At 40.3% G+C, this 15,810-nt stretch overlaps 1 protein-coding gene across 1 annotated transcript in view; it reads right to left on the reverse strand.

Annotated features, from left to right (window-relative positions):
- Nucleotides 1-7,517: 7,517 nt before the first annotated feature.
- Nucleotides 7,518-15,810, reverse strand: part of gtf3c2 (general transcription factor IIIC, polypeptide 2, beta) — a 30,464-nt gene continuing 22,171 nt past the window's right edge. Inside the window, exon 12 of the mRNA XM_062437751.1 lies at nucleotides 7,518-7,606. Within this exon, the coding sequence (XP_062293735.1) occupies nucleotides 7,518-7,606 (89 nt within the window). The remainder of the gene's footprint in view (nucleotides 7,607-15,810) is intronic.

The following is a 15,810-nucleotide window of genomic DNA, read 5'->3' on the forward strand; positions in this document are numbered from 1 at the left end:
ATCTATCTATCTATCTATCTATCTATCTATCTATCTTTCTATCTATCTATCTATCTATCTATCTATCTATCTATCTATCAATCTATCTATCTATCTATTTATCTATCAATCTATCTATCTATCTGTCTACTCTAACTCGCATCCTTCATCATCCTCCACTCTCTCCCAGAGCGCTGGTGTTAATGGATAGGACATGCACACATATGCATGTACACACAATCACACACACACACACACACACACACACACACACATTTACACACACAAACCCAGAGGACCGGACAGCTGACTGTCTCACACGGTGGTGTCAGTTCCCTCTATTAACCCAGGGGTGCCACCACCACAACCCACACAAACACACACACACACACACACACACACACACACACACACACACACACACACACACACACACACACACACAGAGGGTGTTGGTCGTCTCGGGAGCCTTGAGAACAGTGATTTACAAGAAAACTGGTTGAACTCACACAGTTTGAGTGTCTGTCTGTCTGTGTGTGTGTGTGTGTGTGTTTGTGTGTGTGCGTGTGTGTTTGTGTTTATGTTTCTCCCTCGCTGCGGGGACCTCCCTTGCATAACAAGTTACTCTAGTAATACACGACAAACACACACACACACACACACACCAGCGCACAAAGCCATTAGTCTGTCAGAGGTGCGATATTACAGTGACCCTGAAAGCGATTCCTTGTCATCTTTTTTCACTCGTTTTTACATCATTCGTTCTTTTTTATACATATTTTTTTCTATCTTTTCCTGCCTTTACTTCTTTTGGCTTTTTCCTCTCCTCATCCCTTCTTTCTCCTGTCCCCTTTATCTCCTCTTTTTCCCCCCTCTTACACATCTCTCTGCTTTTTTTGGGCAGTGTGACATAACCTTTGAACTTTTGGCAATATTTTTTTTTATTAGAAATCTGTCTCGTCTAGTATCGAGTCCCGTGTGCCTTTTTTTTTAGGTTAAAGAGTCCCTTCATTTTTCACTCTGACTTTCTTAAAGGGGGACGTGTCACATATTTCCAGTTTTATATTCATAATCTGAAGCTTTACTGGAATATATTAATTATTGTAAAACTAGAACTGAGCAGATTTGAAACCCGATTCAAGCCTTATATTCAGTACTGTTTGCATTAAAGAAGACCTATCGTGCACATTTCCAGCTCTATATTTATATTTTGGGGCTCTACTGGAATATCTTTGCATGATTTCTAGTTAAAATCTCCTTATTTATCTTCTACTGGCCCTTTATGAAGCTCCTCAGTTCAGCCTCTGTCTGAAACAGGCTGTTTTAGCTCCTGTCTCTTTAAGAGCCCCCTCCTTCCTCCTCTCGTTGAGCCCACTCTGCTCTGATTGGTCAGGCTACGTGATCAAATCATAGTAGTTGGACTTAACTTCTCTGTTTCGTTCTTTACTCGAAATGGAAACTTTTTAATAAATCAGTACATGTTTGAGCCTGAATACGATCCAAAATATGCGTTAAAGAAGACTGAAACCCTTGTTTTTTACTTTCATGGAGCATTTTTACTGGAGTCCGACCGATATATCAGTCAGCTGATATCGACCCATCTTAGATATATCAGTATCAGTGAATATGTTGTCTGATATATACTGATATTCTTATTTTTTAAAGTTATATTGGCAGCGTTTTATTCATATTTGATCATTTTCCTTCATTTGAACTGATGATGTGAAGTTAAATATTTGCATATGTTGTTGTTTTTTGTATTTCTGCTTTTTTTATGTATAGCTATTTATATTAAATAAAAATACTATGAAAAACACCCTGAAAATAATATGAAAATACCATGAAAATTAGATGAAAAATATTACAAAAAATACTCCATTACAAGTAAAAATCCTGCAATTATTCGAGTAAAAGTGCACAAGAAAATATACTTTTAAGTATCAAAAGTAAAAGTATGATTACTTTTACTTTTGATACTTAAAAGTATATTATGCGAGGTGGCTCCATTTCAAGTGTTATATTAATCATATATCATGCATACTATTGAATATATATCAATTCACATTGATTAACTGAAACGTACATAAGCATCATTATAAAGTTGTCACAGTAGCGCTGTTTGATGACCACATTTAGGAAATCATTGCAAAAAGAATCGGCCAATATCGATACCATTTAAAAAAAATTGGCTCCAAAAATCCAGTATCAGTCAGGCCCTAATTTTTTACATATGTTCACTTCCAGCTTTGCAACTTTGACCATGTTTAACACAGACATCTGATATTATAATGGTATAAAAATGAGAGAAAATCACATAAAAAGTAAGATAGGTCCTCTTTAAACTGTTTTAAGACATAATCTGAAATACATGCTATAAGAGTCGGTATTTTAATAATAGACGAGGACAGTGGAAAAGATGCAGCTGTCTTCCTCCCTCTGTCTCCATAAAAGACTCACAGACTGTTCACAGTAAATACCGAAGCTGGAAAAACAAATAAAGTGACAGATAGACACAAACATCAGATGAGCTCAGAGTCACAAAACATACCAAAAAAAAGAAAAGAGAGAGAGAGAGAGAGAGACGGGAAGTCAGAAAAGACGACAAGTAAACACAGAAAGCAAACCAGGCGACAAGCAGGTAAAATACAGTGATCATAAAAAGGCTCGTCAAAGGAGCAGATAGACCGATGAAGATGTTATTCACACACACACACACACAGACACACACACATGCAGACAGACATTCAGACACATACACATCGCCCCCCCCCCTTTTTTTTTTTTTTTTTTTTAAACTTCTACTTCTACAAAAGAGGCGTAGGAAGTCCTGCTGCCGGTCCCCCAAGTGTGTTAAACCATTTTTCCATTCACAAATTCTCAGACAGTGAAGTGTGCTGCTTCTGCCCTGGTATGTGCACGTGTGTGTGTGTCTGTGTGTGTGTGTGTGAATGTGCTGTGTGTGATGCTCTGGAGTCGGGTGAGTAGGCGATTTATATGTGTGTGTTTGTGTGTGTGTGTGTGTGTGTGTGTCTGAGGCCACATCCCTTGATCTCAAAGCAGCAATAAAAAACTGTTCATTTAATTATAATATTTGGCTTTTGTGTGTGTGTGTGTGTGTGTGTGTGTGTGTGTGTGTGTGTGTGTGTGTGTGTGTGTGTGTGTGTGTTTTTCCTATTTTTCGGTTGGAGATTTTTTAGCTTCCCAGAACGACACAGTTAATACACAGTGGTTTACTTCCTGTAACCACACGTTTCCCTGCATGGAGAGCTCTGTGTAAAGCTGCTGAAACAACGAGGGGTTAAGATGAAACTACAATTAATGATGTAAAAGTGATGAAATGAGACTTAAACAACCATATTTTCACCCTACTTATTATAAGTTACGTTGCAGTACCGCGGCCGCTAACAATCCTCCAGTGTGCACGTTGCTGTTTTCGCATGTTTTTCCTGCTTCCACGGCAGCTTTTTCATTCATTTGCATGCGGTATGAAAATGATGCCGCACAGACAGCTAATCCATCACACACAGTATCTGCTTTTATGTTTTGGACCCGTTGCGTACGAGTTGTGTTGTCAGGAAGAAGAAGAAGAAGAAGAAGAAGAAGAGGGAGGAAAAAATCTCTGCTGCCGCCGCCGCTGCTGCTGCACAGGAACTCTGTGTTTAGTTGTTTTATTTGGATTAAAAAGAGAGAGAGAGTAAAAAAAAAGACAGGATATTAAAGAAGTAGAAGATAATGTTTGATTTAATTGTGTTTAATATGCAGTTAGCATTAGAGAGAGATTAGAAGATAGTTTGAGTTTGAGAGGTTAACTCAGCTCACAGACAGAACTATTTGCTATTAAAGACGATTAAATGCAGTTTAAGTGGATTTTAAGTTCATATTTAAGTCAAAAATTAAAGGATTATTCCACTTTAGGAGTCAAAGGGTCTTGTTTTTTCTAGCTTGGCTCATCATTTAATAATAATAATAACTTTATTTGTATAGCAGCTTGCACACATGTAGCTTAAAGTGCTTTACAACTAAAGACATTATAAGTACTTTATATTAAAAAGAGTCTAAAAGGAGCATAAAACCAGGGGCGGATCTACATGGTTTTGGATGGTTCACATGTGCAGAATTAAATGTAATGCATTTATGACTACTGTAAACATTAGTAGTAGTATTAGTGGTGATTTATATTGGTCCTTATTACGTATTTTTCCAAAAAGATGACAATAAGGCATTAGCTAAAAAGGAAAACAAAGAAATATTACATTAATTTTTCACTACATGTCACTTAATAACATCGTCATCACTATTCTTGACAAACTGAAGTGACTTAAACTAGATTTTTGTTGTTTTTTTTAAATAAATTTGGGGCTTTTGATAAAATATTCAGGGCTGCAGCCCCTAAAAGCCCCTCTAGCTTCACCCCTGGATAAAAACATAGAATAAATAATAGTAGGTCGGTAATGCATCAGTGTGAATGATTGAGAGAAAAGCTCGTTAAAGGATAAAGTGAAGAGATGAGTTTTTAGCTTTCTTTTAAACATATTTAGCTGGTTTCTATCGGTGGTGTGTTTCATAGTTTTCGGGGCGTAAATGGAGAAAAGCTGCATCCCTTCTTTTCTTTATATCAATATCAGATGATCAGAAAATATGTTAACAAGCCAACACGTAATCCAGGTTTAGTTTAGACTCTTTATTTATCATTAAAACAAAAAAAAACAGCTGTGAAAAATAGTTGGAATTGCTTCTAATAATAATAATAATAATCCTTCATTGCTCAGAAGACTCAGTGAATAAGCAGCTACAGTAGAGTAGAGAAGGTCAAAGGTGAAGTCGAAGGGAGTCGGTCAGTGAAACGTGATAAACCGACCAGATTGGGTGATGAATTTAAAGTTGAATTTTTCAGACTTCTTTTAATTTAGTCGTCCTTTTCCTTCACATTTTTTTGTCATTTTACTCTATCTTAGTGTTTTATTCCATGTCTGGGATCCTCTTCTGTTGCTCCTCTTGAGATTTCTATCATTTCTTCCCTCTTAAACCTTTTATTCCTCACCTGTAATGAAAGCTCTAACAATAAGAGGATGTTGTATTGCTGCACTGATTGTAAAAAGGCAAATTTGTAATGTGTGATATTGGAGTTTAATAATAATAATATTGAAGTAAAGGTTAGTACAACAGCACAATAGATGATCATAAATGTGATTTCATATTATTATAACAGGTGTGATTTCAGTATTTATGAATAAAATTGACCGTATTTGATCTTAGAAAGTAACTTAGAGACTAAAATATGATCATAACTGTCAGTAAAAGTGGGTAAAACTACCAAAATGAGACCCAAGTTGTTACAAACCAACATTACATTTAGAGGATACACATATTTTATCACACATTTGCTCTTTTTTTCCTCCTTTTATAGATGAAACTAACATAAAATACATTCGGATCCAGACTCCAGATCAAGTTTTTTGGCGGATAAAAGAGAAACTGAAGTTGTAATAATCGTATATTCTGACACCAGAGTCAGCGGAGAGAATAATAAAGTTAGTTTACATGAATATAAACCTAAAAAAGTGGATTTAAAAGTTGGAGTTAAGTCACTCGTAAAGCTTCATTCTTTCCCTCTGACATCTATCTGTCCGTCCAACTGTGAGTCTGACCTATATTTCTGCTTCTCCGCTAGCTGTGTGTGTGTGTGTGTGTGTGTGTGTGTGTGTGTGTGTGTGTGTGTGTGTGTGTGTGTGTTAAGGATACGAAGAGGAAGCTGGGTTGTGTTTCGTAACATGAGTTTTGTTGCACACACACACACACACACACACACACACACACACACACACGCTCGATCAGGACAGGTGGCTGTATCACCTTGACGTCCAGTTTTATGACACACTCTACATTCATCTCTCTCGTTCTCTCTCTCTCTCTCTCTCTCTCTCTCTCTCTCTCTCTCTCACTCTCTCTCTGCAGGTATAAGCCCCTCGCACCTTCTGTGCCGCTAACACTGCCAGGACCACACACACACACACACACACACACACACACACACAGCAGGTAGTGGCAGCATATCATAGCCTCTGGTTGCCTGGCAAATGCAACTTCATGATGGAGGGATGATGATGATGATGATGATGATGATGGTGGTGGTGGTGATGATGGTGGTGGTGATGGGAGAGAGAGGGATGGACAGATGGAGGGAGGGGGAAAAAAATATGGTGTGATGAAATAAGCGAGGAAAAAGATGAAGGGATGAATGTAGGAGAGGAGGTGTGGAGGTAAAGGGAGTAACGGAGGGAAAGAAAGAGTATCGGAGAGACACACCGGAGGGAAAATCTGATTAAAAATAAGAGCGAATGGAAGAACAATGGAGCGATAGAGGGATGGAAGAAGAGGAGTAACAGATGGGAGGAGTGATGGAAGCAAAGATGATAGAAGAGATGATAGAAAAGGAGTGATGGAGGGAGTTGGAAAAACTTTGGAAAAGATCCCGATAAATGATTGGCTGAAGTGGAAAAAGTTGTGGATAAAAGCAAAAAAACGCAACAAATTAAACAGATAATTGATGATGTAAATGAAGCTTTAGTGAATTAAACTGATGAAAAACAGACAGACTCTAACCCTTCATCTAATAAATACATGAAAAAAGAAGATTTTTGGTTAAAATATGGACTAAATTTGGATAGAAAACTGGCTACTTTTCTATAAAATCGTCATAAAATCTGAGTTTTATGTATAAAAATGGCAACAAGTTTATGTGTTCTTTTGTATGGAACAGAAAAGTCGTCTCTCTTTACCATATAAATCATTCAATTTACCATGAGCGTGTAAATAAATCCACTATATATAAAGCTTTTAAATTAAGTTGCACTGCTAATACAGTAATTACGGTAGCGCAATCAAATCTGTGCTTTTATGCTACCGTAATTACTGTAGTACCAGTGCAACTAAACAGCTCGATTTTGTGAACTTGCTCAAATTTATTGATTTGGTCGTTTTGCTTCTACTGTCGGTCAGGAGGCTACATAGATAAATGGTCTCGTTATTTGTCTGTTTTACTCGTGTTTGCTGCTGAAATACGGGAAAATCGTGAGTCTGCACTGGTTGTTTTATTTTAAAAAAAGAACCAGATGCTCTATGCTGTTTCTGTGTCTGGTTTCCTGTCCAGCTGAATGTGCTCGACTTGGTTTTGAAGTGTCTTCTGTTGAAAGTAAGACTCAGTGCGTCTTCATAGTGTAGTGCAAAGAGCGGAGAGCGGCTTCTGGGACCCAATGGGATCACAGTCATTGATAAGAGTGGTAGTGTCGGAGTCGGGGGTCCACAATGCAACGCTCCACATATTAAAGATGTGACAAGTAGCCCGTCACAGGACTCTACAACTGATGATGACGACACAAAATTACTTTGTTTAGTTAGTGCCTGAAGTCGTGATTTGCAGTTCACTATTGAGTAGATACTGGATTTTAGGGGCTGATGCCGATCTATCAGTGTCAATACTGGATAACTGGTGGTGTAGTGGTTCACACTGTCACCTCACAGCAAGAAGGGTTCTGGGTTCAAACCCTTCGGCTGGCTGGAGGTTCTGGGTTCGAACCCCTCGGCTGGCTGGAGGTTCTGGGTTCGAACCCCTCGGCTGGCTGCAGCGCTTAAACAGACCAAAAACATACAACTTAAGTTAATTGGTCATTTAAAAATCACCTGTGAGTGAGAATGGTTGTTTGTCTCACTATATATTAGACCTGTCCTCTCGCCCAATGACAGCTGGGATTGGCTTCCAGACTCCTCGGCGGGCCAGATTTTACTCCTCGGCTGGCCGGTTCTGGCTCACGGGCCTCATGTTTGAGGCCGCTGCTCTAGAGGATAAGCAGTATAGAAAATGAATGAATGAATGAATGGATCCATGCTGGATTTTAGGGGATGATGCCGATATTAGGGAGCAAAAAAATTCCGATGTTGATATATTATGACAAAGAGATGTAATGGAGGTTAATTAAACTATAGTGTTTATTATAGAGAGGAAGGAGTGAATGAATGGAGCCGATTTCGGACACTTCTTCTTCTCTTACTGATATTCTGGGATGCAAACCGAGCTATAAGTAGGGAGTAATGTCAGCAGAGAGTATTTCTTCTCCTTATCTCGCCTCTGATTCATCTTCTTCTCTTGTTTCCTTCATTCCTTCTATATATCTCACTTCTTCTTCTCCTGTCCTCACCTCACCTCCCCATCAGACTCCTCTTCTCCCCCCTCTCTCTCTCTCTCTCTACTCCTCCTCCTCTCTAACCTTCATCTTCATTTCTCTTTCTTCTATCCCCCCCTCTCCTCTCCTCTCTTATTTCACCTCTTTCACTCAAGTTCACCTCTTAACTGCTGCAAAAATGCACTTCTCTGACTCCTCTTCTCTGCCTCTCTCTCTCTCTCTCTCTCTCTTCTTCTTCTTTCTCCGTCAAAAAAATGAAAGAAAAGCGATAAAGAGGCCCGACGCTGTGAAGACATGGAAACTTAAGAGACGTTAACCGTTTTCTCTCTGCAGGCCAAACTTTCTCTCCCTCTGTGTGTGAGTGTCTCTCCTCTTGTTTCTTTCTTTCTCGTTTTTCTTCCCAGAGGTGTAAAAAACCTGTGTGTGTGTGTGTGTGTGTGTGTGTGTGTGTGTGTGTGTGTGTGTGTGTGTGTGTGTTTGTGTGTGTGTGTGTGTCGAGGCTGGAATGTGGAGGCTCGTAAGTCACCTCTGATTTTCCACTCCCGCTGGGACACATCCCATTATCAGTTTTATATGAAACTAGGAAATTCCTCTGTGGTCTGTGTGTGTGTGTGTGTGTGTGTGTGTGTGTGTGTGTGTGTGTGTGTGTGTGTGTGTGTGTGTGTGTGTGTGTGTGTGTGTGAGAAGTCTCGAGAGGCTGAGCTGCATGTGTTGCATGTATGTGTGTGTGTGTGTGTGTGTGTGTGTCAGGTGGGAGGTTATGTGTGTGTGTGTGTGTGTGTGTGTGTGTGTGTGTGTGTGTGTGTGTGTGTGTGTGTGTGTGTGGTGTCTGGCTCTGTAATGAGCAGCTTAACAGTGGAATAAAAAACGGGGCATTTTCCTTCCCCCCCTTCTTTTCCTTTCTACTACCACCATAAACTCTTTAAAAAAAAAAAAATCAATCTCACAGTTTTCAGCTGTTCGTTTAATCCTAGTTTGCTCTTTTTTTTTTATTGTGTCACTTTGTGTTTTTTATATTTATTGTAACTTATAACTTTGTTTCTTGATTTTAAGGCTGCCAACAGATTAAAAACTAGTATTTTTGGGGCTAATTCTGTCATATTTACAATAATATGCACCGTCCCTGACAAATAAACTAATAAAATACAGTAAATTAAATTAAAATAAATGCTGAAATGTGTCTGAAATCTCTCCTTATTTACTCTCCACTGCATTTCATTTACCCTCCGAATGCTGAGTGTGTAAATATCTCCACTATATAACATTCAAGCCTTCGAATAAGTAGCGTCGTGTCAAAATAAACATTACATTTAGAACCATAAAAGGCATAATTTTATTTATTTATTCAGTTTTATTAAAGATGTATTTGGCGGAGGACAGTAAGTTTTTAGTTCACGCCACAAATTAAAGGCAGGTTTTCGTCTGTAGTCCTCTGGAGGGCAGGTCAACAACTTTAGCCACGCACATTAAGAATAATAATAATTATAATAATGATGATTTAATAATTTCCTTGCCGCTGTCGCCAAGTGCTGTAAGTAAAGAGTTCAGTCTAGACCTGCTCTGTGTGAAAAGTGCCTTAACCCTCCTGTTGTCCTCAAGTCAAGGGAGGAAGGGAGGAAGAAGGAAGGAAAGGAGGGAGGAAAGAAGGAAGGGAGGGAGGAAAGAATGAAGGGAGGAAGAAGGAAGGAAAGGAGGGAGGAGGAAAGGAAGGAAGGGAGGAAGTAAGGAAGAAGGAAGGAAAGAAGGAAGGGAGGAAGATGGAAGGAAGGGAGGAAGAAGGGAGGAAAGAAGGAAGGGAGGAATAAGGAAGAAAAGGAGGGAGGGGGAAAGGAAGGAAGGGAGGAAGTAAAGAAGAAGGAAGGAAAGAAGGGAGGCAGGAAGGGAGGAAGGAAAGGAAAGAGGGAAGGGAGGGATGAGAGAAGGAAGGAGGGAGGGAGGGAGAAAGGAAAAGAGGAAGGGAGGAAGGGAAGGAACGAAAGGAAGGAAGGAAAGAAGGAGGGAGGGAGGAAGGAAGGACAGAAGGAAGGAAGAAAGGGAGTGGAGGAAGGAAAGAAGGAAGGAAGGAAAGAGAGAGGAAGGAAAGAGAGAGAATGAAGGAAGGAAGGAAGGAAGGAAGGAAGGAAGGAAGGAAGGAAGGGTCAAAACAGACGGGGTCAATTTGACCCAGGAGGACGACACAAGGGTTAACCTTCGTGTCGTCCTCCCAGGTCAAATTGACCCCGTCTGTTTTGACTGTTCCTTCTTTCCTCCCTTCCTTCCTTCCTTCCTTCTGTCCTCCCTCCATCCCTCCTTCTCTCTTTCTTTCCTTCCTCTCTCTTTCCTCCCTTCTTTCCTTTCTCCCTCCCTCCCTCCCTACTACCTTCCTTCCTTCCTTCTTTCCTCCCTCCCTACCTTCCTTCCTTCCTTCCTTCCTTCTTTCCTCCCTCCTACCTTCCTTCCTTCTTCCTCTGTCCTTCCTTCCTCCCTCCCTTCCTTCTTTCCTTTCCTCCCTTCCTTCTTTCCTTTCCTCCCTTCCTTCCTTCCTCCCTCCTTTCCTTCCTCCCTTCCTTCCTTGACTCGAGGACAACAGGAGGGTTAAACAAATAAAGGGTTTAAGGTCTTTATATGTACGAGGAGAGTAGCCGAGCATCTAAACATACATTTCAGCTATGAGGAACAACGCAGTCCTCTCTAAATTTGGCCCCTTGTGGCTCCTGTATTGTCCTTTCTGGCCACAAACTGGCTCAGTAGTGGAAGTAGGAAGACTTTTTTTTCTTTTCCCCTACAAATTTAATCATCCTCAACTGTTTTTTGTGGATGTTTTAAATACTTTGAATTAGATGACGAACCGTTGAATGACTTGTTTAAACTTCTTTCGGATGATTGGAAACGTCTCTTTTTAAGCAGGAATGTCGGTTGACCTGCAGTCTCGGTTTTTAGTCTTCTCGTGCAGATTTAGTCGAGATGTTTTGGTTTCATTTCTCGTGGATTGACTGGTTGTCGTTTGGTGTAAACAGGTGGTTTGTTCTGATGGACGGCTGAGTCCTCGTTCACCATCCCTCTCTCTACTCGTTTCCTGTCATTTATCTATCTTATATGAGTTGTAATTCTCCTTTAACCCTCCTGTTGTCCTCGAGTCAAGGAAGGAAGGGAGGAAGAAGGATGGAAGGGAGGGAGGAAGGAAGGATGGAAGGGAGGAAGAAGGAAGGAAAGGAGGGAGGAAGAAGGAAGGAAAGGAGGGAGGAAGGAAAGAAGGGAGGAAGAAGGAAGGAAAGGACGGAGGAAGGGAGGAAGAAGGAAGGAAAAGGAGGAAGGAAGGGAGGAAGAAGGAAAGAAAGGAGGGAGGAAGGGAGGATGGAAGGGAGGAAGAAGGAAGGAAAGGAGGAAGGAAAGGAGGGAGGAAGAAGGAAAGAAAGGAGGGAGGAAGGGAGGATGGAAGGGAGGAAGAAGGAAGGAAAGGAGGGAGGAAGAAGGAAGGAAAGGAGGGAGGAAGGAAGGAAGGGAGGACAAAGGAAGGAAAGGAGGAAGGAAGGAAGGAAAGGAAGGACGGAGGAAAGAACGAAGGAAGGAAGGAAGGTAGGAGGGAGGGAGGAAAGTAGGAAGGAGGGAGGAAGGGAGAAAGGAAAAAAGGAAGGAAAGAAGGACGGAGGAAAGAAGGAAAGGAGGAAGGACAGAAGGAAAGAAGGAACAGTCAAAACAGACGGGGTCAATTTTACCCGGGAGGACGACACAAAGGTTAAATTGCTTGTCTCGTCTATTTTTTGCCTTTTTACTCATCAAATTATCTTTATTTGTTCTCTTTTAAAACATAACTATGTTAGAAGTTGTGTATTTTGCTGCCTTGTGAAGCACTTTGCAACTTTTATTTAAAAAAATGCTCCGTATAAAGTTTATTATCATCTTAAAAAATGTATATAACGCTCCCACCAACATGACTGGTTAACCCTTTACATACTGTCATAATTAGTCTCTGCACCAATTCCCCGTCACTCATTATAATAAACGTTGGATCAATCTAATGGAAAAAAAGACACAATCACTATTTAATGATGCAGGAGAACATTTTATAGAATATGAAGAATATAGCAACATGTTTAATAAATACTTATAGTACATTTTGCATATATAAAAATGTGCATCAGCTCCACAAAAATGTTAAAAATGATGCATTTTATTGCCATTTTTTGTATACTGAGGGTCACTTTAGGAAAAGTCCAGTTAAACCAGTGAAACCAGTGCATAATAACATATAAATAATATATAATATAAACCATTTATTTACTAAACAGGTAAAAATGAGCAATTTCAATGATATATTTCAGTCTTTTAAAAGTCTATTTTGCACAGAAGCTGCTGATTTACAACATTTTATTCAATATTTAATATATGAATGTTTTAAATATGAACACAATATGTATTCATTGTCTTTTCAGAGGTTTGTTTTCTGGTCATTGTGGAAAAAAACAACCTTTTTCTGCAATTTTCATACTTTGTAAGCTTATCCAGTGGTGGACGTATTGGTTAAAAAAAGGGTCAATTGGATTTATTGGTTTGTTGCTCATTGATTGGATGATTGAATAGTTGCAGTAGATGGAGAGTTAGGTTAGCTGGATGCTCTCTGGAGTATCTGATAGGTTGGATATTGATTATTGATGATGATTTGGCCATTTGTTTCCGATAGGTTGATAAAAGGACACGGCTCGGAATAATCAGGTAATGGAGCTTCGACTGTGAATGAAACACATGCTGGAGGAGAGAGAGAGGGAGAGAGAGAGAGAGAGAGAGAGAGAGAGAGAGAGAGAGAGAGAGAGAGAGAGAGAGAGAGAGAGAGAGAGAGAGAGAGAGGAGGATACAAAAAGAGAATAGGGAAGAGATGAGAATAGAAGCCAAATTTTTCCGCCACCCCAGAGAAACTTCCCAGTCTACACCGAGCGGAAAATCAACAGGAGGAATATTCCACACCTTTTTTTTTGTTTCTCCTCCTCCACTCCCTCCTCGTGTGTGTGTGTGTGTGTGTGTGTGTGTGTGTGTGTGTGTGTGTGTGTGTGTGTGTGTGTGTGTGTGTGTGTGTGTGTCCTCTCCACCTTGATCTTTCCAACTTCCAGTTTGGAAAGAAGGTCGGAAAAGAAGTCAGAGAGAGAGAAGAAGAAGAGGAGGAGGAGGGATATGATTAGCTGGGTATAACCTCCCCTCTTTTGCCTTCACGACATCACGTGGCTTTAAAAGATTGTTTTTTACATTTACTCTTTTTAAATTTTTATTGGCTAGCACAGCGAGCAGACAATCGAGGAGGAGGAGGAGGACGAGGAGGAGGAGGAGAGGAGAAGGGAAGCTTTTCATCTGTCAGCCTACGTTTGGTTGACAGATTCCAAGATTTCAACTTCGCTTCTTTATTTTCAGTTTTTGGCAAACGCCCCTGAACGCACCACTTAGAACAAAATCAAACTCAGAAATGACGGCTGATTTACCTGCCAATAAATTTTTTATTTTTTTTTTTTAAAAGAGCCGGTCCGGTCGACAAGCTTAGCAGACACGGAGCCGCAGCGTTGCCAGAGCTTGGCTGGTGGCTTGGTGGTAATTTCCCACCCGGCAGCCATGTATTCCAGATGTTGAGGACTGGAATCCAACTTCTGACCTTGTTGCATGTCATCTCCTCTCTCCCTGTTGAATTTTTCCTTTCATCGGTTTTTTCTTTTCTTTTCTCTCTTTTTTTTTCTTTTTTTTCCTCATTCTTTCCAGACTCGCTGCACCTCTCGACAAACACACACACACACACACACACACACACACACACATGAATATACTGTATTTGGATCTATTCGAATGTGATGAACGCATTTGACTGCTTTCATTCATTTTTAAATGAGGGTCATCGAAGGGGTCCGAAGTCGTTTTTTTTTCCACTTTACAGATAAATATTGTCAATTATCTTTTTTTGCTGCATCTCGTTGTCGCTGACAGACAGAATATTTTGGCTGATTTTGAGTTTTTCTTGCTGGTTGCTATTAGCAACAAGACACAAATATATCATTAATTTTGTTGTTCACTCATTTTACGTCTATTTTTTTCTTAATTTTTTCTGGCAACTTTATCTATATTGCACATTTCATACTCAGGAGGCAACTCAATGTGCTTTATATTAAAAAACAAACATTTAACAGTAAGAATTGGGAGCATAAAAACATACAATTATTTTTAAAAATCGAGAATAAAATAATGAATTGCATTAAAATCTCTTCAGTCTTATACTTTATTGCACTTTTACTCAGTTTACTGTGTTTGAGTCGTTTAATTAATCACAGTCATCACATCTCATCATAACTGAGCACATCTGATGATGCAACACCTTATTAATCCTCCTGTCGTCCTCCCGGGTCAAATTGACCCTGTCTCTTTTGACTGTTCCTTCTTTCCTCCCTTCCATCCTTCCGTCTGTCCTTCCTCCCTCCCTCCTTCTCTCTTTCTTTCCTTCCTCTCTCTTTCCTCCCTTCCTCTATTCCTTTCTCCTTCCCTCCCTCCCTCCTTCCTTCTTTCCTCCCTCCCTCCCTCCTTCCTTCCTTCTTTCCTCAGTCCTTCATTCCTTCCTCCCTTCCTTCTTTCCTTTCCTTTCCTCCCTTCCTTCCTTCTTTCCTCCATCCCTCCCTCCTTCTCTTTCTTTCCTCCCCCCTACCTTCCTCCCTTCCTTCTTTCCTCAGTCCTTTATTCCTTCCTCCCTTCCTTCTTTCCTTTCCTCCCTTCCTTCCTTCTTTCTTCCGTCCTTCATTCCTTCCTTTCCTTCCTCCCTCCTGTCCTTCCTTCCCTCCTTTCCTTCTTCCCTCCTTTCCTTCCTGCTTCCCTCCTTTCCTTCCTTCTTCCTTCCTCCTTCCCTCCTCTCTTCCTTCCTCCTTTCCTTCCTTCTTCCTTCCTTCCTTCCTTCCTTGACTCGAGGACAACAGGAGGGTTAAAACGGCTTGTTTCAAACAGAGGCTGAACTGAGGAGCTGCATAAAGAGCCAGTAGAAGATAAATAAAGAGATTTTAAGTGGAAGTCAAGCAAAGATATTCTAGTAGAGCCCTAAAATATAAATATAGAGACCTGGAAATGTGCATGATGCATCGCTTTCAAACAAACTTACTCATCTCTTCTTCTTCTTTTGTGTGTGTGTGTGTGTGTGTGTGTGTGTGTGTGTGTGTGTGTGTGTGTGTGTGTGTGTGTGTGTGTGTGTGTGTGTGTGTGTGTGTCTCTCTTAACCTTTGACACACATTAATATGTTTAAACCTAAAACACCGGGGTCGATATTTAATAATAAGTGGGTTCTATTGGTTCCATTTACACTCACTTAGCTCATAACCATAATTATGATAATTGGATGGAGATGGAGGTTCGCCACACACGGATGACATCATCATTTCAGTAGTCGTTGTATAGCAGCGGAGCCGTAATGAGGTTAAGATCATTAGTCTGAATGTAAACATGCTTATGAGCGTCTTAATGGAGCTGATGTAAGTTAAGGCTTTAAAAAGGAAAGGCTCATAAATTATTGGTCTTCAGGGGAGAATATGCTGACGTTTGATATTTTCTTTATTAAGAACTTTGAAGCTCAACTTCTGCTCATTGTTTCATACTTTGCTAAGTTATCCATCGGGCCGGATTCGACCCCTTTTGGTGGGCTGGTTCTGGCCCGCGGACCATA

The sequence above is a fragment of the Scomber scombrus genome, chromosome 17 (genome assembly GCF_963691925.1).
Source record: "Scomber scombrus chromosome 17, fScoSco1.1, whole genome shotgun sequence".
NCBI lineage: Eukaryota > Metazoa > Chordata > Actinopteri > Scombriformes > Scombridae > Scomber > Scomber scombrus.